Raw genomic sequence first — 23,462 nt, forward strand, 5'->3', positions numbered from 1 at the left:
AAGGTTTCTCTCCCAGTCATACTAGGGTCATACAGTTGGGTCATGCCATTAAAAGCAAATAAAGCAGCTTTATTCACAATTGCAAAATCTTGGAAGTATCCAAGATGTTCTTCAGTAGGTGAATGGACAAACTGTGGTCCATTCACATAATGGAACATTATTCAGTGGTAAAAAGAAGTGAGGTATGAAAAGGAACCTTCAATGCATGTTGCTAAATGAAGAAGCCAATCTGAAAAGGTTACAGAGTGTGTGATTCCAACCATATCACTTTCTGCAAAAGGCACAACTGTAGAAGAGGGGAGAGGGGAGGGATGAACAGGTGGAACACAAGGTTTTAGGGCAGTGAAACTATTCGGTATGATACGGTAATAGTGGATGCACATCATTAAACATTTGTCAAAACCCGCAGAAAGTACCAGAGTAAACCCAATGTAAACATTGGTCTTTAGTTATTAATAACATATCAGTACTGGCTCATCAGTTATAACAACTGTACCACACTGAAGCAAGACATTAATAATAGAGGAAACTGTGTGTGTGGAGGGGCTAAATATGGGAAATCTCTGTACTTTCTGCTCAATTTTTCTATCAACTTAAACTGCTCTAAAATATAAGGTCTATTAATTTAAAAGACACAAATGTAATATTTTCAAATGAGTAGTTTTTAATCATTACATAGGAATTCCACATCAATCTTCTTATTTTATCGCTACAACAACCCTGCCATTGAAGAAACTTAGCTTTTTGTTTTAAGGCTGTCCCAGTAATTTGATGAAACTGAGACGCAAAATAATCTAACTGTGGTGCTTTTCCACTAGATCTGAATCTAACGACTCACACATAAACCTGAATATAATGTTTTTAGGGAAATACACATCTCTCCCTCTTTGGTCACAAACGCTTGGGTCATGGAATGTACGGGTGGAAAAATCAGGCAGTACTTAGTTTTTGCTAAGGTCACCAGTATTGGATCGGACATTTATATGGATCTCAGAAAAACAAAGAGAGGGTTTTAGACTCAGACACACTTGGGTTTTGATTTCAGTTCTTAACACTTATTCTTGGCAAGACCTTGGGTAAGTCCCATTACATTTTCCACCTCAGTTTCTTTGTCTGAGGAGCCTCAGGACCACTTCAGGTATAAGACATCAGCATGGTAGCTGGTGTTCAGCAGCTATTCTATGAATGGTGGATTTCAGCGTTAGCTCTCAATTACAATACAAGATACTATGAACCTTCCTGGGTCCTTCCATCCAGGCTGCTTCTTTTGGCAAACATCAACCCATTCGAACTGACTCACAGGTCAAATACTCTGCCCTACCCTTGGGTCAGGAGGCACCACTGGACAGAGCACATGTTCCCAGCACCCTCTGTGAACATACCATACAACTTGAGGAGATGATTGACTTCTGGCCAAGTGAGCAGGTGATTCAAAACCTCACCTAAGTCATCTACAAATTCCCCTCTACTTCTCGGCCAGGACTTAGTGATCACAGCAGACACAAGGGTGCCACATTTCCTCAAGTCGTTATAAGAGATTTTCTCAAGGATACTGGTCTGAGACTACAAGAAAATGAATAAAGAGAGGGATATTTAGAAGGTTTTTCTGGTTGGTTTGTTTTTGAATAACAGAAGTAAATTACCCACCCAACAGCATTTCAGAAATCCCTCATAACTAGTTTTACAAAGCCTCAAAAAAACCAATTATAAATAAAATGCTTAACTTTTCTTAGGGCACTTCCATTTTCCTGTGCACTGTCTCCGTAAGTGATGAATACTGGGGATGCGGAAACAGGTACCGACAGACAGATACAGACACAACCCACAAGTCACCCCTCTTTCCTCTGGCTCAATGCCAGTTTCTACATTTTTCCTGGGACTTTCACATTATGAAAAACATCAAACATAATACAAGTAAACCATTAATACTGGTATCCTTTGTATTCCTAACTGTAATTCTTGTAAAGCTACCTACAAACAACACATAAATTTTAATTCTCTTTCTAAGTGAATTGATAAAATCTTTTCAACTTCATACATTTTTCTTCCATAATGCTTTGCTAACCTTTGGGGTCTTCTACTGCATGCTAAGCAAGTGTTATTAGCAAGCAATAAAACAAAGGCTGGGTAGGTGGCAATGATAATAATGGGGCATTTAGGAGCAGCCTGTGAGATTTCTGGAGGTCACCCGTGAACTGCTATGATACCATGCAGTAGCAGGAAGCTGAGTGGCATTTCAAGGAGTGGGTACAGGGTACTGGATTTCAGGCTGGGGAGGGGGATGCCCAGAGCCCATTCTTTGCATTGGTGCAGGGTCTCAGAACCAGCGGCACTTAATAGCCTTTAGTTGATGAAGACAGAAGGCAGGTGTGAACCCAAACGCAATTCTTGAGTGGGAAAGGTTGTTCACCTGGCAGATCGAGCTCACGGCTTCAATGGCACACATCTCAAAGCGTTTCGACACACTGTCTTCTGCACCTGCAGCATCCCAGTTAGTGCTACAGAAGGCAGAGATCTGGGAGAGAGGCTTCTCCTGCAAGACGGGAAGATGAGGGTGTTATAGGTTTGGGGTGCTGCACTCTCAGACACTATGGAATGAAAACACCCTAGTAATTTTCACTTTCCTACTACTGTGTCAGCTCCCCATTATTTTGACCTTCTTCCCATCCCATGCTAAGCATGTCCTGCCTGCCTCTAACCATTAGACCAACAAGGCAAAAATTCAAACAAGACCAAGAAGGCTAAAATTCCCACTTTGCAGAAAAAGCATCCGGCTCAGCAGCTTGCAAAAGCAGGTAAATTTAAAAAAAAAAAAAAAAAAAGGGCTTCCCTGGTGGCGCAGTGGCTGTCAATCTGCCTGCCAGTACGGGGGACATGGATTCAAGCTCTGGTCCGGGAAGATTCCCACATGCCGCGGAGCAACTGAGCCCATGCACCACAACTACTGAGCCTGCGCTCTAGATCTTGCAAGCCACATCTAGTGAGCCTGCGTGCCACATCTACCGAGCCTGCGTGCCACAACTACTGAAGCCTGCACGCTTAGAGGCTGTGCTCTGCAACAAGAGAAGCCACCGCAATAAGAAGCTCGCACATTGCAACGAAGAGTAGTCCCCGCTCGCCGCAACTAGAGAAGGCCTGCGCAGCAATGAAGACCCAACGCAGCCAAAAATAAATAAAATAAATGTATAACAAAAATATAAATTTTTTAAATTAATTAATTAAAAAAGGTTTCTTCTTTGCTTCTCTTTTCCTAAGAAGATCCATTTAACAGTTACGTAGAAAACCCTCATATCCCGTTTTTAAAACCCGAATTTTCTAGGGTCACAGGCCTTAATTAAAAATGGGGAGCAATTTTGTGTTGTCCCCACTTGTCACTGGGTTTAATAAGGCTCTTGTCACCAACAGGCCACTTAGAGCCACAGCATATAGGGTTAGTGCCAATTAGAACCCCATGCATGCTGAGGGTTCCCCTGGTGCCCAGACCTTGTGCCCTTATTCTTCTCTGGAATACCATCTGCAGTCAAACTATTAAGGCTGAATCAGAAATCATATGACAGAGTCATATGAACCCCATGCCCTGTCCCTTCAAATGCAGTCATCACGTGTCTTGGTTGCTTCTCACGGTCTGGTTTTACCGACTTCCAAAAAGAACATCCCCCGACTTTCAGTACCTGTTTGAGCCTCCCTTCCATGTCCCCCAGCAAGGATTCCTTCCAGCCATGCTCTGCAGGGAAGTTTATTTCCACCAGTCGCCTCCAGACCTGCAAAACCCACATGTAAGGGACAGCCACTAGGACACCTAGATGCCACAGTGGAATTCTATGAAGGAAGATGATTATGCACAGCGCTTCAAAGACACCTGGGTTCTGACTCATCTTTGTCAATGGTCTGCTGTGTCACTGGTGTGTCAGGGCAACCCACCTTAGCCTTATAAAACGAAGGGTCCTGACTGGGACAGGTCATCTCTACGGTCTCTTCCACTGTGTAACTGGTTTTTAACCTGAAAGGATTTCCCTCCATTGTTTTATTTCAAAAAGTTTCAAACTTAACAGAAAGTTGCAATGACAGCACAAGGACACTCATATACCTTCAGCTAGGCTCCCCAGTGTTTAAAGCGACTGCTTTCTCTCTTTCTCTTTTGTGCTCCCTTTAGTCTCTCTAGAAATAGGCATTTTCTCTGCTGAACCATCGGAAGGAAGTTGCAGACGTCATGTCCCTTGGCCCATAAGTCCTGGGCAGGCATCCCCAACACCATGTCCCTTCTGCTACACATGGTAGTACAGGTGTCATGCTGAGGCCAGTTCACGTGGGTGTGACCTTTCTCGAGGAAGGGTCCATGTCCACATTTCTCTCATTGTCCACAGGTGTCCTTCCTGACTGTTTGGGTCATGGATCCAACTGACGGACAAACACTGCATTTAGTTACCATGTCTCTTTTCTAGAAGAGTTCTCTGGCCTTTTCTGTTTTCCTTTCTGTTATGATGATGACAAAGTTTTTTTCTTTTCCATTATGGTTTACTACAGGATATTGAATATAGTTCCCTGTGCTATACAGTTGGGCCTTGTTTACCTATTTTATATATTAGTAGTTTGTATCTGTTAATCCCAAACTCCTAATTTATCCCTCCCAGACCCCCTTTCCCTTTTGGTAACCACAAGTCTGTTCTCTACGTCTGTGAGTCTGTCTCTGTTTAGTAAATAAGTTCATTTGTGTTGTATTTTAGATCCCACATGTAAGTGACAGCATATGGTATTTGTCTTTCTCTGTCTGATTTACTCCACCTAATACGATAATCTCTAATATGATAATCCTCTTCTGGTCATTACTCATTGTGATACTCCAATTGCCTCAGATTTGGATAGTGGGAACCCCTGCAAGCTAGCTTCTGTCTCCTTTTTTTAAAAATGTAATAATTTTAGATGTACGGAAATACTGCAGAGATAGTATGGAGAGTTCCAGATACTCTCAGCCCAATTTCCCCGAGTGCTAACACGTTACGTAGCCATAGTACAGTTGTCAAAGCTAAGTAATTAGCATTGCTAGATTACCACGAACAAAACCACTGGCTTTATTTGGATTTCACCACTTTTTTCCCATGAACATCCTTTTACCATCCAGGATCTAACCTAGGATATCACCTTGGATCTAGTCCTGCCTCCTTGTGACATGTCACCACTAGACTTCAAGCACTTCTACTTTCTGGCAATACAAGGTGTTTCAGGCTTGCCTTTCACTTCTTCAGCCCCACCTCTAGAATCTGCTGTTCCTTCCAGAAGCACAGGTTTGGGGGGGGGTTGTTCTGGTTTGTTTTTCACGGGAAATGACATTTAGAAGCCATGACTAGGGCTCTGGGTGTGCTCACGGACCTCGGTGTCACAATCTCGAGGCCCTTTCAGTGGATGGAGTCAGGAACTGTGGTTGCTTTTTATTTTTTTAATTTTTACAATATTTATTTATTTATTTTTGGCTGCGATGGGTCTTCGTTGCCGTGCACGGGCTTTCTCTAGTTGCGGCGAGCAGGAGCTACATTTTGTTGCAGTGCACAGCTTCTCATTGTGGTGACTTCTCTTGTTGCGGAGCATGGGCTCTAGACACGTGGGCTTCAATAGTGTGGCTCGCGGGCTCTAGAGTGCAGGCTCAGTAGTTGTGGTGCAGGGGCTCAGCTGTTCACGGATGTGGGATCTTCCTGGACCAGGGCTCGAACCTGTGTCCCCTGCATTGGCAGGCGGACTCCCAACCACTGTGCTACCAGGGAAGCCCCTGTTGTTGCTATTTATTTATTATACAGCAGGTTCTTATTCGTTATCTACTTTATACATATTAGTGTATATATCTCAATACCACTCTCCCAATTCATCCCACCACCACCACCACCCCACCCCCGCTTTCCCTCCTTGGTGTCCATACGTTTGTTCTCTACATCTGTGTCTATTTCTGCCTTGCAAACCAGTTCATCTGTACCATTTTTCTAGATTCCACATATATGTGTTAATATACGATATTTGTTTTTCTCTTTCTGACTTACTTCACTCTGTATGACAGCCTCTATGTCCATCCATGTCTTCACAAACGACCCAATTTCGTTCCTTTTTATGGCAGAGTAATATTCCATCGTATATATGTACCACATCTTCTTTATCCATTTGTCTGTCGATGGGCATTTAGGTTGCTTCCATGACCTGGCTATTGTAACTAGTGCTGCAATGAGCATTGGGATTCATGTGTCTTTTTGAATTATGGCTTTCTCTGGGTATATGCCCAGTAGTGGGATTGCTGGGTCATATGGTAATTCTATTTTTAGTTTTTTAAGGAAGATCCATACTGTTCTCCTTAGTGGTTGTATCAACTTACATTTCCACCAACAGTGCAAGAGGGTTCCCTTTTCTCCACACCCTCTCCAGCACTTGTTGTTTGTAGATTTTCTGATGATGCCCATTCTAACTGGTGTGAGGTGACACTCATTGTAGTTTTGATTTGCATTTCTCTAATCATTAGTGTTGTTGAGCAGCTTTTCATGTGCTTCTTGGCCATCTATATGTCTTCTTTGGAGAAATGTCTATTTAGGTCTTCTGCCCATTGTTTGGTTGGGTTGTTTGTTTTTTTAATATTGAGCTGCATGAGCTGTTTATGTATCTTGGAGATTAATCCTTTGTCCATTGACTCGTTTGCAAATATTTTCTCCCATTCTGAGGGTTGTCTTTTCGTCTTGTTTATAGTTTCCTTTGCTGTGCAAAAGCTTTTAAGTTTCATTAGGTCCTATTTATTTTTGTTTTTATTTCCATTACTCTAGGAGGTGGGTCAAAAAAGATCTTGCTGTGATTTATGTCAAACAGTGTTCTTCCTATGTTTGCCTCTAAGAGTTTTATAGTGTCCAGTCTTACATTTAGGTCTCGAATCCATGTTGAGTTTATTTTTGTGTATGGTGTTAGGGAGTATTCTAATTTCATTCTTTTACATGTAGCTGTCCAGTTTTCCCAGCACCACTTATTGAAGAGACTGTCTTTTCTCCATTGTATATCCTTGCATCCTGTGCCATGGATTAGTTGACCATAGTTGCATGGGTTTATCTCTGGGCTTTCTATCCTGTTCCATTGATCTATATTTCTGTTTTTGTGCCAGTACCATATTGTCTTGATTACTGGAGCTTTGTAGTATGGTTTGAAGTCAGGGAGTCTGATTCCTCCAGCTCCATTTTTTTTTCCTCAAGATTGATTTGGCTATTCAGGGTCTTTTGTGTCTCCATACAAATTTTAAGATTTTTTGTTCTAGTTCTGTAAAAAATGCCATTGGTAATTTGATAGGGATTGCATTGAATCTGTAGACTGCTTTGGGTAGTATAGTCATTTTCACAATATTGATTCTTCCAATCCAAAAACATGGTATATTTCTCCATCTGTGTGTGTCATTTTTGATTTCTTTCATCAGTGTCTCATAGTTTTATTAGTACACGTCTTTTACCTGTTGTTGCTTTTTAAATCATGAGTTCACACTATACCTCTAGCTCCTTCCAAACCACAGACCTCCTCCTCTCTCCCCTGGTCCACACGTCCCTCCTCCAGTAAGAAAGAACCTGGGCTTCCAACAGCAGCAACCCTGTGTCCATCTGCTCAGCCTTAGAGTACACACAACATAGCTCCAGACTTGCTACACCCATTCCACTGCCAACAGCAAAACTTCTAAACCAAGTTCAAGATGTATGTATGTTTTCCTTGTTTTGACCTTAGACTCTGTCCCGGTGAGGGTGAGTGGTCAGAGTTCTGGGCTCTGGGTATTTGGATTAATGATCTTCTCCCCTCTGTGTAGATAGGTAATAAGTTTGAAGAAGTCTGAGATGGAGTGAGAGTCATTTGTCTCTGCTCATGCACAGTCTCAGCTATATGATTTTATAATGACTCCATTAAAGTATCCCTGGAAGGCAACAGCCTATTGAAGTCTGGTTTGATGACGTCAGAGGGCCATTTGGTTGGTTTGCTTATATCACTTTCTAGAACTTTGTCCTGGAGCCAACAGTCTTTAGGCCCTCCCTCTTCCTCCTCAGTGGCACAAGATTCTGTCCACACCTCGGTTTCTGGAAGCCCTCCCTGCCTCCCAACATTTTGGAACTGATTTCCAGTTTCCTCACATTCAGACGCCACTCTGCCCAGTTTCCCTTTCAAGTAGCTCTTGCTTCCATCTTATTCTTCCACTTTCAACATCATAAACCTGACTCATAACCTCAGCACTGGATCAGACTCGAATGCCCCTCCCCGCCAGCCCAACAAGGTCTGTCCTCACCATTCAGCAGCCTCACCATCGGTGTGGGGACCATGGCCCACCCAGCAGGGTGCCCGTGCCCTTGGGTCCTGTTAGGGGAGCAGCTGCCCATTCTGCAAACAAGACCCACTGGGTTCCCTGCACTCGGCAGGGCTTACCTCAATCTCCTCGCAGTAAGTGAAGGTGACAGAAAACGAATACTCAGTCTGGAATATGCCCTTTTGAAAAATTCTCTGAAGCCAAGATCTTGTAGCGGCGAGAGTCCCCTGGAAGACTGTTTTTACTGAATTCTTCTTTCCAGTTTCATTTCCCTGTCCTCCTGCTGAATCCTGTCACCACAAGTGAGAGACAGAGAGTTTAATTGTCCCTCCGCTGTGGACCCAAAGGATCGGCCAGATGCCACTCCCTTCCCCCCTGCACGCCCGACACCACCTGTGCGCTCAGACTCACCGGCCTGGCCAGAGCCTGCGCATTCATAGCACTTTCATTTCCCCAGAACATTTTGGCTTCACTCTGGGTGGGCAGCATGGGGGAACGAGGCAGGAGAAGGAGTGGCATGGATGCCCCAACAAATGACCCCAGGCAACTGTTAACAGAGGCAACTCTGCCTCGCCAATGCACAGACTTCCTGGGCTCTGAGCCGAGGAAGAGCTGACAAGCTTCCTCTGGACAGGGTGCGAAGGAGGCACCCAGGGCTCAGAGCTTCCAGCAGTTCAGAGAAGCCGAGCTAGTGTAAACCCTGCTCCTCAGTGACATGTTTGGTCTGCGGGCCAGGAGGTAAACCCACGTCCCCAACCACTGGTGCTCTTTCCTTGAGGTTCTCCCTTCATTCCCTCTCCCTGAAAAGCCCCTTTTCCCCGGGGTCAAGGGCTCCAAGGATGCCTCCCTCCCTCTCTCCCTCTCCTTCTCACCAGAAGCACCTTTACCACAAAGCAGATACAGCCCAGCCATCAGCCCCACTTAGAGGTCTCTCCCAGTTCTGTGTGTGTTTCCTTTTGCTTCAACTGAGCCCCTCAAATTGTGTGTCAGGACCCCCCAAAATTGAATCTGTTGGTGTCACTCCCTCCCTCCAGAGATGCCTGGCCCAAGGGCTAAAGACACGGTGGCGAGGCAGCTGCCCAAGGAGCTGACAGCACGGTCAGTAACCAGAGCAAGTGCCAAGATGAGAAAGCACAAGCTATTTTCAAGGCACATAAAGGGTACTGTACCCAGCCTGGTGGGGGCAGTTCTTCCCTGAAAGATTCGGGGAGCTCTGGGCAGCATGGGAGTGGTGGGCTGGGGTACAGGTGTGACGGGAGCATAGCACTCAGGATGTGGGTGGCAAGGGCCAGCGACAGTTCTGAGCTGAAAGCAGGACACGCTGACCCATGCGGAACATCCCCGCATGGTGCAACAGCTTCTAGAATAATCTGGAAGCTTTAGCAGGGTGTGCATGCCATCTGTGATCTGGCATTGCCTAGATCTCAGCTCCATCTCCAGCCACACTAGGCTACCTGTGGGTCCTCCGGAGCAGCATGTTCCTCTCCTCCCTGACACTGCACGGGCTGCTCTCTCGCCCTGTGGGAACGTCAGCCCCTCCGAAGGCCCTTTGTTCCCAGGGCACCTGATCAACACTCCAGCTTAGCATTAAGCCACTGTGCTGCAATTATGTGCTCACAGGATGGTCCCCCTCCTACGCATCCCTGCTGCCAGGGACCTGTCTTCTCCATCTGGGTGTCCCCTGCACCCAGCACAGATGATGGACGTAAGTGGATAACCCAAGTCTGAAAATCTACTCTAGAACCTTCAGCTTTGCTCCTTGTTTTTCTCGATCTGATGTCCTATCAATCCTATCAACCCTTTATGTCAGCATGCAACCAAAAGCTTTGCAAAAACTCTTCATATACTTTGGTTTTATTTAATTTCAGTTCTGCAAAGCTTTCTGCTTTTATGGCACAGGTAGAGTATTTGGATCAGACTGTGGATTGCACTAATCTGAGATCCCAACCAACATTTAAGATAGTTATTTCTACAGGGACATATACCCTAAGTAACTGACAAATTTCAAATTTCTTGAACACAGTTTATCTAGACGTTGGCACCTGCCTATGATGGTTTAAATAATACCCACTTCAGGAGAAAGCAATCATCTTACCAATAATGTTTATTTTTAAATGTATCCTTGGTATTTTAAAGAAGAAAAACGAAAAGGAACAAGTTAAAACATATACTTAATTATTTTATATCACTAACGTCCCAGTTCTGACGTGTCAAATGCTTAACAAATAATTGGTTGATCTAAATATGAAATCATCTATCACCTTCATGTGGAAGCTCAAATTCAAGCTGGTGAAGATCACACAACAATGGGAAAATATAAGCTGCGCACAACAAGCAACGTCATGGATGGAACTCAGAGATGTCACGTCAAGTGAAGAAAGCCAGACACAAAAAGGAAAGAGTTCAAAGATGGGCAAAACTAATCCGTGGTGGTAGAGATCAGGAGAGTGGTTACCTCTGGGAGGTGTGGAGCGAGGGGGGACAGAGCTCTGGGATGTCCCTACAGCTTGATGAGGGAGATGGAGCCTGTGTGGAAAGGCTCTAAGGTGGGTACTTAGGTGTGTGGACCTCGCTACTGTATTTGAGTTTCAGTGAACAGGAATAAAGCTCAGGTGGGAAAGACTAGGCATGAATATGCATTTAGGTGGGGAGGTCCTTGCCTGAAGTCCCAGCCACTTGCAGAGCTCTTGAATTAACCCAGTCACAGCTGATACTCTACACTTGAGATCCTGCACTGCCTCCTTCCCTCCAACGCAAGCCCTGGAGAGCAAGCACGCAGACCCTAGTTCACCAAAATAGCCTCGATGCACAGAACAAAACCTGGCATCAAGTAGGTACTGACAAATATCTGATGACACAATCAGCCACTCTGTGTCATTCCAGCAATCCTAGAATTAGCCTATCTCCTTTTTGAACTGAGGGTGCTTCAGGTTCCATAGCTCTCCTGGGTACAACATTACGTGTACGTGTTCCACTTACCACTAGAAGTTTAAGTATAATAATTCTGCAAACAATCTCAGCAGATAAGGCAGGCATCTCATAAAACGTGTATTCTTTTGTTATTCTGCAGGTAGTTTCGTGAAGTTTCAGGCACACAGTCAAGTAGGACTGTATCAAGGGCTCCTCAAGAATCCTACCCCACAAAGAGTTGAAAGAAATCAATGAAGTAATTTAGGAGGAATGAGAAAACAGTACCCCTTATCCATGACGAGTTCCTTCCCTTTAAAACACCTACAAGGAAGGCGTGTACTTGATCCCATATAGGTTAACATCCAGGACATTTCCATCTATCTTGAACTTGGGATTAAGATAAAAAGGAAACAAAGTCCTTTTGGTTTGCCTCCATGGTCTGAACTATTTTAACAAAAAGCAAGTTAAACTATTTCCAAGTGTATTCCTTTGTTTGAAAAAAATCTTAGGGATGCATATTACCAAAGATTCAAATACCATATAAATTTTTTAAAAAATCAGGAAGATACAGGGAGGGAGAAAGAGAAAGAAATGCTAGAAGAATATATCCTGGGATATCCTGTGCATGAAATCTCTTCCCGCTCTGTGTGGACTTGCTTACTGGTTGACACATGACCAGAGCTGAGAGTTAGGGAGTTGATCAGAGTGGGGTTTAGAAGGCAGCATGAGAAAGGAATTACCTGGGTCAATTCTGTAATACACAGAATTAGGTGGGGTCCCTGAAGCCCCAGGTGCTTGATGTTAATGAAGACCTGACACCCCCACCTCCATCCTGAACACCCTACTAATTCAGATGAGGTGATCCTGGCAGTGCTCCAAGTATCTCGGAAAATACCTTCTCTCCCACAGGTACATTTCTATTGTTCTGCATTCGGTACACTGTGCCTTCTGGGTATCAGAGGTCACACAAATTTGCAGGAGCAAGTAATCTCAGATGATTACGGAAAGCTAACTTTGATTTTTATTTTCAACTTCCCTGACTTGTAAAAAAAATTTGAAGACTAAATGCTGACGAAATGCAGGATGCAAGCATGAATATGTAATATGATGGTGATCACTTAAAAATAAATGACAAAAATGCACAGGTAAAAAGACCAGATGGAAATAAACCAAAATCTTAGCAGCTGATTTCTATGCGTTTCCCTTTTTTAAAAAGTAGCATGATTACATTAATACCTAGAAAAAAGAAGTGGGATATATATTAATTTATGACCTTCCATTAATGACAGCAAATATGGGATACAGCCAATCAGTAGGCGATAACCGTGTGCAAGAGGAGAGAGACTACACTTTACTTTTCTACTTACTTTTCCCGAAACATATCCAGGAGGTGCAACAGCATTTCAAAAGTACTCTTAATACTCTAGGGTGGGGAAGAAAAGAAAAAAAAGAGAGGATTTAATCATGATGCCACCATCTTTGCTAAAACAGACCCCCCAAAATCCAACATAAATAGAGCATAATAATTATTTTCTTTCTATAAACAAATTTTAAGGGGCTCAAGTACTAATCTTATACCTTCTACAAATAAAACTCAGGATTTAAAATTATACTGTTTTGGGGACTTCCCTTGTGGTCCAGTAGTTAAGAATCCGCCTTCCAATGCAGGGGATGGAGGTTCGATCCCTGGTTAGGAAACTAAGATCCCACATGCCACAGGGCAACTAAGCCCACGCCACAACTACTGAGCTCACGTGCCACAACTAGGGAGAAGCCTGTGCGCTGCAACAAAGAGCCCGCACGCAGCAACAAAAGATCCTGCATGCCGCAACTAAGACCCAAAGTAACCAAAAATAAATAAATATTTTTTTAAAAATAAAATAATACCATTTTATCCACCCCCAAAATGGGAAAGGACAGAGAGCAATTAGGAAGTGGACCAATACTCAGAATAACTTCTAGCCCTGCCCTGCACAATCACACATACCCAAAGGCTACTGTTTTATTGAGTTCTATTTACTGAAACAGAATAACTCAAGTAAATCAACCCTTTACCCTATGAAATATTGACCCCTCCTGGTTCTCTTTTTTCTAAATGCTTTACCCTGTCAGGTTTTCAGAAAAGGAGAATCACACATTCTGACTGATTCGGTTTTGATCTGCTTTTGCTAAGCAAGGACTCAAGAGCCGATTCCAGACAACAAACCTGGGAATTTCTGTTGGAGATTTCCTCAAGTCCTTCAAGCCGGTACCAAGTTCCTAGAAGACAGTCCAGGATACGAGGGGGTGAGTAACTCAGGTAGTCAATGAGGTCTTCCATGTAATGAACCAAGTTACTCAGAGGGAGCAAACTGAACCAGGATCGGAACAGATACTCATCCACATTTAGCAAATGTCTGTTCTTTCCCATTAGCTGGAGTAATTGTTTCCTATATAAGGGAAAATTGGAACAGAAAAAAAGGGCAACAGTGAGATCAGTAAAACAGACCAAGTTAGTTAAAATTATGTTAGCAGGGATCTGAAAAGTTCTGATTTCAAAAATGATTTAAATGCTAAGAACTCAATCAAATGAGAAGTAAACAATAATATATTAAGGATTCAGCAACATGGATGAACTCTGAGGACATGATGCTCAGTTAAATCAGCCACTTACAAAAGGACAAATACTCTGATTCCACTTATGTGAGGTCCCTAGAGGAGCCAGATTCATAGAGACAGACAGTAGAGTGGTGGGTGCCAGGGGCTGGTAGTGAGGGAGGGAGTAGACAGTCGTTGTTTAATGGGGACACAGTTTCAGTTTTACAAGATGAAAAGTTCTGGAGACGGATGGGGGTGACAGTTGCATAACAATGTGAATGTACTTAATGCCACTGAACCGTACACTTAAAATGATTAAAATGGTAAATTGTAGGTTAGGTATATTTTATCATAATAGTAAAAGAATCCACCCAAAATTAAGCACTTTCCAGCTTTACTGAGATACAACTGGCATATGACGCTGTGTTACGGTTAAGGTTAAATGTGTTGATTTGATACTCTTTCTTATTGCAAAATGATTACCACCATAGCATTACTTGATAGCTACACCCATTGTGTCATATAGTTACCATTTCTTTTCTGTGGTGAAAACATTTTTTGTGGTGAAAACATTTAAAAGTTGCTACTCTCTTAGCTTACTATAAGTAAACAATACAGTATTATTAACTATAGTTACCATGCTGTACATTAGCTCCCCAGAACTAATTTCTCTTCAGAGTACTGAAGTTTGTACTCTGACCAACATCTCCCCTTTTCCCCACCTCCCAGCCCCTGGTAATCACCATTCTACTCTCTGCTTCTGTGAGTTTGGCTTTTTTACATTTCACATATAAGTGATATCATACAGTATTTGCCTTTATCTATCTGACTTATCTCACTTAGCATAATGCCCTCAAGGTCCATCCATGTGTTGCAAGTGGCAGGATTCCCTTTTTTTTGTGGCTGAATAATACTGCGTCATATATACATATATATGATGATATACACAAGTATATATCATCATATATATGTATACACACACACACATATACACACCACTGCTTTATTTATTCATTTGTTGATGGACACGTAGGTTGCTTCCACATCTTGCCTATTGTGAATAATGCTGCAATGAACACAGGGGTACAGATATCTCTTTGAGATACTTATTTCATTTCCTTGGGTTACATACCCACAAGTAGGACTGCTGGCAATCCTATGGCAATCCTATGGCAGTTCTTTTTTTAACTTTTGATACTGTTTTCCATTGTGGGTGCAATAATTTATGAACTAAGCATGTTGATGCGTGAATAAGCAAGCGCCCTGGATCAAACAGTCTATGCAAACCCAGTCTGGGGAAGGTCTTTAAATTATGCTGTTCTGTACCACTGTCCTGGAGACCCGAAAAGATGACAATGGGAAAGTAAATACAGCCGAGTGACACAGAAGCGACAGAGGCTACGCGAAACATATGGATGAATAAAGCTTCACTACATACTAAAGGCCACTTTTGCCTAAAAGACACGATCTTTAAGACCAATGCTAATGTTTGTCATTCTCCAGCTAAATTTCTTCTAGATAGTCAGTCTTCTAGATAAATGCCCCTTGAAGGGCAATTTAAAATATATATAATTATATAAATAATCTTAATTTGGCTTTAATTTCAAAACGTTCCAATAATAGTGAAGAAGAAATAATTCAGCTCACTCACTATTTCAATCCCTAAAAACCTATAGGCTAGATCCTATTGGATTAGGGGCGGGGAGGGCAGATGAGAGACTTGGAATAGTTTCTTTGACAAAAAACAAAGTAAATGGGGGATGTTATCTGTGCTTGGAAATAAGTGTTAGTATTAATTTTTTTGTACTGAATTTGTATTTTTTATTTAGCTTTTGTACTTAAATTTGATTTACCATTTTTCTTTTATGGATTGTGCTTTCTGTGTCTTCTCTAAGAAATCTTTCCTTGCCTCAAAATAGTACTTCACTACCTCAAGATGTGCACCTACAATGTGCAAAGCCTCTGACCTGTGAAATTCTACTTTCAGGAATTTATCTTGAGGAAATAATTGGACAGGGAAAATTACAAAGAAGTGCATCAAAGCATGCTTACAAAGCGAAAGTGCAGAAATAATCCAAGCGTCCAGGTACAGAGAACCGGCTAAATCAAATTTGCAACACTAAGCAGTCATTACAAAAGTAGGTATATATTTACTGGCAAAAAAAATGGTTCACAATATACTGTTAAATGAAAAAAAGAAGGTTGGAAAACAGGATAAAACAGAATCAATAATCTATCATAGAGGCGGGGCAGGAGGGAATTGCATGAAACCAGACAAAAGGTGCAAACTTCCAGACATAAGATAAATAAATGCTACGGATATAACGTACAACATGATAAATATAATGAACACTGCTCTGTGTTATATATGAAAGCTGTTCAGAGAGGAAATCCTAAGAGTTCTCATCGCAAGGGAGAAACTTTTTTCTATTTCTTTAATTTTGTACCTATGAGGTAATAATAGATGTTCACTAAACTTATCGTTGGTCATCATTTTGTGATGTAAGTCAAATCATTATGCTGTACACCTTAAACTTATACAGTGCTATAGGTCAATTATATCTCAATAAAACTGTAAGAAAAATATATAATCTATCTTTTGTGGTTGATTTTTTTTTTTTTTTTTTTTTGCAGTACGCAGGCCTCTCACTGTTGTGGCCTCTCCGTTGCGGAGCACAGGCTCTGGATGCGCAGGCTCAGTGGCCATGGCTCACGGGCCCAGCCGCCCCGCAGCATGTGGGATCTTCCCGGACCGGGGCACGCACCCGTGTCCCCTGCATCGGCCGGCGGACTCTCAACCACTGCGCCACCAGGGAAGCCCTGTGGTTGATTTTTAAGCATATAAAGCACCCACATATCGACATTTGGACAAAACCCTGCAAATACACAGGCCAAAGTGTCAACAGCAATGATTAGCTCTGGGGTTGCAGGCCATTTTTGTATTTTTCTTTGTATTTCTTGCTTGTTTAAAATTCTTTTTTTTTAAAAAATTTAATTAAAAAAAATTTAATTTAATTTATTTTTTGGCTGCGATGGGTCTTCATTGCTGTGCACGGGCTTTCTCTAGTTGTGGGGAGAGGGGGCTACTCTTCGTTGCTGTGTGCAGGCTTCTCATTGTGGTAGCTTCTCGTGTTGTGGAGCACGGGCTCTAAGCACGTGGGCTTCAGTAGTTGCAGCACGCAGGCTCAGTAGTTGTGGCTCATGGGCTCTAGAGCACAGCCTCAGTAGTTGTGGTGCACGGGCTTAGTTGCTCCAAGGCATGTATCTTCCCAGACCAGGGTTCGAACCCGTGTCCCCTGCACTGGCAGGCGGATTCTTAACCACTGAGCCACCAGGGAAATCCCCTAAAATCTTTAAAGAAGTAATTTAAAAAGAAGTGATATATTACTTCCATCACTAAAAGCAGGAATGAGTGGGTACTAAAAGTCCACTGGAGATCTTGGAAGCACAGTTATGATTCCAAGATTTACATATGTTAAGTGCAGGTCTGTAACTTACTGATCTGCTCTTTTTTCCCGAAACTCCGAGAAGGAGATGCCTTCAAGGGCTGCCCAGGTGTCCTCGGGCTGCACGCCTGAGTCCTGGGCTGGTGAGGACAGGTCCATGCAGTGGTGCAGCACAGGCAGGGCACACACCCAATGGTCAACCTTTCTGTCCATGCACATTTGGCACAGGTTTACCATGGATGCTCGCCAGCTAGAAAGGGAACAGAGATCCCATGTGAGCCCAGCACGGCCAGTGTCAGGCCAGCCCCGGGGGTCTGCCACCCACCAGCGAAGGGACAGCTCCTCGCACAGAGCATAAGATAAGAGCGCTCCGGGTGTCTGAGCACAGAGTGACCAGATCAGGGAGAAACCTCAGGGGCCCCCTCGGCACCCCCAAAAAGCATCAGGCACTGAACTGGCCCTTTCGAAGCCCCAGAGCAAACTCCTGGTGGCATCTTTCCATCCTCCTTGAAGTGGAGGAGACAGAGGTTCAGAGAGGCATGTGATCTATGCAAGGGCCCCTGTGCCAGAGCTGGGGCTTGAACCCAGGTCATCTGGCAACAGTAAATCTACATATAGAGCAACTTTTTACATGTAAGGAAGGAGCCTATAAATAATACATGGCATGTTCCCTACAATCACAAAACACGGATGTTTCTTAAGACCTGGAAACACTTGTATATTTGCCAGCATTTCTTCTCTCTTTCAAAATGAACGGAGTTTAACTGGGTGTTTTAAATTTGTAAAACCACAAGGCAGGTGTTCCATAAGACTGACTGCTCAGAGAAGGCTGCCCAATATCACCCTAAAGTTCAATTCAAACAGCTTCAGAAAAAAGACCTTGGGACCATCAGAGGGTTCTGGGGCAGCGCCTCCACCCAGTGAAACATGAGTGCCTTCAGGACAGGCCGCGGCCTCCACACCACGAGTGCTCCGGGCCCAGCACAGTGACACTCTGGCTCGTGAACTGGGCATGGCAACTGCAGAGGCCACGGGGAGGGCACCCACAGTACTTCCACAAACATCCTCAAGTCCGGCTTCATTGTCTTACCATGACCCCCCCCCTCAAGATACACGCACGTGGGGCTGAGTCATGATACACCTTGAAGCTGCTCAAAAGCAGGGTACTCAGGAGAACGTGAATAAGATGAAAACTGGTATATCGGCTAGAAGAGGCCAGTGGGACAGACACTGACGCGACAACAGTGAGCAGTAAAGTTACGGCTAGTTTTTATTCCTTGCATGTCTTCATCCATTCTCTGACAAGCACTTATTTTTATAATCAGATAAAAACCATTAGAGAGCTAGAAAATCTTTACACACACACACACACACACACACACACACACACACACACACACACTACCTCTGAGATGTTTCAAGGATGTGGATCAGATCCTTGCGAAGGGCATCCGGTGAACTGGCATTCGAGCAAAGGAGGCAACAGAGTGAGCCCAGGTCACTTTCCGGTAAGAGAAAGTGAAATTTTTCCACTGAGAAAAGGACAATCAGGCCCATTCTCAATTTACTCCTCACCGGGCAGTCTTCAGGCAGAGGGTCCGCCCTCATTTCCAGAAATGGTGCCATTTTCTTTGTCAAACATTCCCACAGGTGCTTTCTCACCTGCTCCCAGGAGAAAAGGGAGATACAGAACCACGGCATTGAACCCACCAGAGGTGTCAAGAGCTGCCCATCACTATGCTTACTTCCCCATCAGTTGGGCAGGGAGGGCTCTGTGGAGGGGTCACCCACTGCCTGCCTCCCCACTAAACCCTGAGCATCCCCCTCACCCTGGGTCTTTGGGAGGTGCCGCCACTGGCACGTCCAAAGGCCTCAGCATGATGGAGGCGCTATCAAGTGGGGGCTCCTGAGCCTTATAAGGATATACTGGTCATCTCAGGTGTGGCTCCAGGTCTGTCTCAGAAATGCCTAAGCCATACCACAGAGCAGGTGGAGATGCAGTGAAGGGCACCAGCCTTCTTGTGGTGGAGGGGAAGGGCAGGTGAGGGGGCGGGACCAGTGGGGGAGGGGGGCAGGTGAGGAGGTGGGACCAGTGGGGGAGGGGGGCAGGTGAGGAGGTGGGACCAGTGAGGGGGGCAGGTGAGGAGGTGGGACCAGTGAGGGGGGCAGGTGAGGAGGTGGGAGGAGGAAGAAAATGGGGAGAACAAAGAATTCCCAAGAGGTGGTACTAGGAGAAAAGGGACTGAAATATCCTGCCCCCATCCACCTGGTCCACTGATTCTAGGGGTCATCTGGCCACTAGGAGGTGGAGTGATGCTGAGTGCCCAGGAGGAAGAGAAGGGAGCTGTTGCTGACACCCCTGAGACCTGGTACCTCCTTCTCTTCGTACTGCAGAGTGCTCCACAGCTGTTCTTCTCCTTCATAGATCATGGGCACCCGAATGACAGAATAAAACTGCTGGAACTGGGTGAAAAAGTTCTTTAAATTGATGGCATTCCAGGTCTCAAGGATGCTGAAAATGCGGTCCAGCATGACCGCAGCCGCGATCTGCTTCCCTTTCACCAAGTCTTTCCTTCTACGATCTGTTAGATAATCCACCAATCTCTGGAAATTCCCAAGGGGCCTCCTACAAATTATATCATCGTACTGGTGCCAGTCTAAGATTAAAAGAGCAATGTTATACTTAGGAGCATCAAAACCACTAGACCTGGACACTCCACCCTGGAAGGCTGATCTTGACCAGAAGAAATAGGATGAAGAAAGACAGGAACGTCACAGAACGTGGTAAATGGAAGGCAGCCAACACTTGCTCCATCCAGGTACCCATCCACAGATAAACAACAGGGGGCCTGGCCCCTGGGTGGAGCACGGCTGTTTAGGACAAGTAACCTGGACACCCTACAGTGAATTGAGTGAGGCACACGATTCAGCTGCCCTGAAAATACTTGAAACATGTCTTTGTCGAACTAGATGGTTCAGCACAATTGGTACATGAGTTCCTTAGAAAATGACCACACAGAGGTCAAAAATTTCGTACTGAAACTGCATCCCTCACTAGCACTTGTGCACCATTTTGGTATGTTACTTGGTGCAAGTGCCCATTTCCTCTGTCCTGGGAACCGTGGTGCCCACTCCATGAAGGACGGTACAGGTCACATGGCAGACAAAACAGCCCTTGACATGGGGCAAGGGCTGAACCCATGGCTGCTCTTATAACCAGCTGAAATGATATGAGTACAGACCTAGAAAACCCAGGAAAATCAATTGTCAAATAATTAGAAGGCAAAGAGGTCAGTAAGGCACCAGAGGCAACACAAGTACATAAAAACAGCCATGAAAATCAGGAAGTCCAGCCTCTGAACAGGTCTCCTTCTCCTCACTGTGCAGTCTGCTCTTTGCTGGAAGTCCCCACTCAGCCATCCCTGCCCCATCCTGGCCCTGCCCAGCGATAACTTGGAATCACTGTTTGGATCTGACCTCAGGCATCACCTCCTGTGGAAGCTTTTCCTGCTCCATATGGTGTGGGACACAATGGCTCTCTCTCGGTTTTATAAAAATGCTCTTCCAGACAAAAGGTGAGTGAGAGCTGCTGGCCTGGAATGGCCAGTGCTGTGGAGGTGAAGGGAGTACCAATCAATGTCCTGGGCATGGGATACCCTCGACGCCAGGACGGTGGGACAGGGAGGGCCATTAATGGCCTTGGCCTTGAAGAATCTACTAGCAGAAATAAAATATTTAAGTTCCAAACCCCCAGAGAAAAGAGAAAGAAAATCCAAAAGTTAGAAAAAGTACAAAAAAGAACAAGGAAACAAGGTAGAGAGAAAAGACATGATTATTTGTCAAAAGTTGAGTCTTCCACTGACAGTCTCAATTCATGCCAATGGGCTAAATTCACCCATTAAAGATGATTAGATTGGGAATTCCCTGGTGGTCCAGTGGTTAGGACTCCGCGTTTCCACTGCACGGGGCACAGGTTCGATTACCAGTCTGGGAACTAAGATCCAGCAAGCCATGCGGCACGGACAAAAGAAAAAAAAAAAATGATGATCACATTGAATGGAAAGAAAAAAAAAAAACAAACCAACAACAGTCCAGCGAAACAGAGACGGGGCTGCAAGAGTTGAACTTGAGAGCAAACAGCAAGAGTTGGGACAAAAGCAGAGAGGCTAAGAGGGTAGGCAAGGAATGCAGACACAGCAGAATCAGTTTCAGGCAAAACACAGCACAAGGAAAAAGGCACTGGAAGGGACAGAGTGCTCGTGATGGCTGTTTCTGCCACCAGCACACATATCTGCCGTCTGGGTCTCCCCCATGTCACAGGGCTGGAGCCCAGAACCTCCATTCTGCCCGCCTTGCCACAGTGGGTTCTACCAATGAGAGCACTCACAGGAGGCTTAGAAGGAGGGAGAGGGGAGGGAAGTCATCTCTCTCTCTGTTTATTGGCACTGATGAAAACTACATTTATTTAAGATAAACCACCACCACACCAAATAAAACAAAGCACAAAACTTCTCTCAATCAACAAGAGTGCCTTCCAGACACTCCTCCCAAATCACCTGCATTGATGATGTCAGGGGCTGGGGCACTTCCCCACCTGGGCTCAAGTAGTGACCTCCAGACCCTCGGAAGCCAACAAAGGCCCTCCCTGGCACTCCCATCAGGCCTTCCATTGGTTACTATGACTGACCTCCTTACTGCTTAAAACTCCTGATTTAACCCAACTCACCAGGGTACCATCTCCCAGGGAGCTCCAATGTCAACCTACCAACAGGGCATCTAAATAGAACGGCCCACACCAAGAAGTAGGCAGTTTAAGTGCCCGTGCAACAATAAGGAAAAAGCTTTAACACTCATTTTTTAAAAAAGCTTGCAAAGTATAATTATTGAAAAACACTAGAACAATATCACGATTAAGAAAAAAGCATCTGAAAATAATCTGGCAATTCTGAGTTACTCTACAACCTAAAAATCTGCTTAATGATAAACAGCTCATACTACTCAATATCAAAAGACAAACAACCCAATCAAAAAATGGGCAGAAGACCTAAACAGACATTTATCCAAAGAAGACATACAGATGGCCAACAGGCACATGAAAAGATGCTCAACAGCACTAATTATTAGAGAAATGCAAATCGAAACCACAATAAGGTATCACCTCACACTGGTCAGAATGGCCATCATCAAAAAGTCTACAAATAAATGCTGGAGAGGGTGTAGAGAAAAGGGAACCCTCCTACACTGCTGATGGGAATGTAAATTGGTACAGCCACTATGGAAAACGGTATGGAGGATCCTTAAAAAACTAAAAATAGAGCTACCATATGATCCAGCAATCCCACTCCTGGGCACATATCCAGAAAAGATGAAAACTCTATTTCGAAAAGATACATGCACACCAATGTTCACTGCAGCATTATTTACAATAGCCAAGACATGAAAGTAACCTAAGTGTCCATCAACAGATGAATGGATAAAGAAAACATTATATGTGTGTGTGTGTGTGTGTGTGTGTGTGTGATGGAATATTACTCAGCCATTAAAAAAGAACGAAATATTGCCATGTGCAGCAAGTGGATGGACCTAGAGAATATCATATTAAGTGAAGTAAGTCAGACAGAGAAAGAAGAATATTATACGATATCACTTGTATGTGGAATTGAAAAGATAATACAAATGAATTTATTTACAAAACAGAAACAGACTCACAGACAAAGTAAACAAACATGGTTACCAAAGGAGAAAGTGAGGGGGAAAAGGATAAGTTAGGAGTATAGGATTAAGAGATATACACTACTGCATATAAAATAGATAAGCAACAAGGATTTACTGTATAGCACAGGAAACTATATTCAATATCTTATAATAAGCTATAATGGAAAATAATCTGAAAATATATATATATATAAAACTGAATCACTTTGCTGTACACCTGAAACTAACACAACAACTAACTATACTTCAATGAAAGAGAGAGAGAGAGAAAGAAAGGAAGGAAGGAAGGAAGGAAGGAAGGAAGGAAGGGAGGAAGGAAGGAAGGAAGGAAGAAAGGGAAAGAAAATCTTTTTAATGGACTTTAAAATGATTGTCTCTGTGTTGAAAAGCACATCTCTATCTGGTTTGACAGCTTAAGTACCAGGACCCAGCCAGATAAAATCTGAAGTGACTAAGGCAGTGCTTCTTAAATAAGAGCAAATGGGACCTGCTATCCCAAATCACTACCACCTCCTCCGGCA

General features: G+C 43.9%; 1 protein-coding gene across 1 annotated transcript in view; it reads right to left on the reverse strand.

The window, feature by feature from the left end:
- The window catches only part of RNF213 (ring finger protein 213), a 111,167-nt gene that overhangs the window by 58,933 nt on the left and 28,772 nt on the right, over positions 1 to 23,462 (reverse strand). Inside the window, exons 10-19 of the mRNA XM_060135564.1 lie at positions 19,600 to 19,883; positions 18,632 to 18,888; positions 17,279 to 17,476; positions 13,410 to 13,632; positions 12,571 to 12,626; positions 11,273 to 11,426; positions 8,413 to 8,583; positions 3,672 to 3,761; positions 2,411 to 2,533; positions 1,383 to 1,563 (exon numbers count right to left, since the gene is read on the reverse strand). Of these exons, the coding sequence (XP_059991547.1) occupies positions 1,383 to 1,563; positions 2,411 to 2,533; positions 3,672 to 3,761; positions 8,413 to 8,583; positions 11,273 to 11,426; positions 12,571 to 12,626; positions 13,410 to 13,632; positions 17,279 to 17,476; positions 18,632 to 18,888; positions 19,600 to 19,883 (1,737 nt within the window). The remainder of the gene's footprint in view (positions 1 to 1,382; positions 1,564 to 2,410; positions 2,534 to 3,671; positions 3,762 to 8,412; positions 8,584 to 11,272; positions 11,427 to 12,570; positions 12,627 to 13,409; positions 13,633 to 17,278; positions 17,477 to 18,631; positions 18,889 to 19,599; positions 19,884 to 23,462) is intronic.

Source organism: Lagenorhynchus albirostris, chromosome 20, assembly GCF_949774975.1.
Source record: "Lagenorhynchus albirostris chromosome 20, mLagAlb1.1, whole genome shotgun sequence".
Classification (NCBI taxonomy): Eukaryota; Metazoa; Chordata; class Mammalia; order Artiodactyla; family Delphinidae; genus Lagenorhynchus; species Lagenorhynchus albirostris.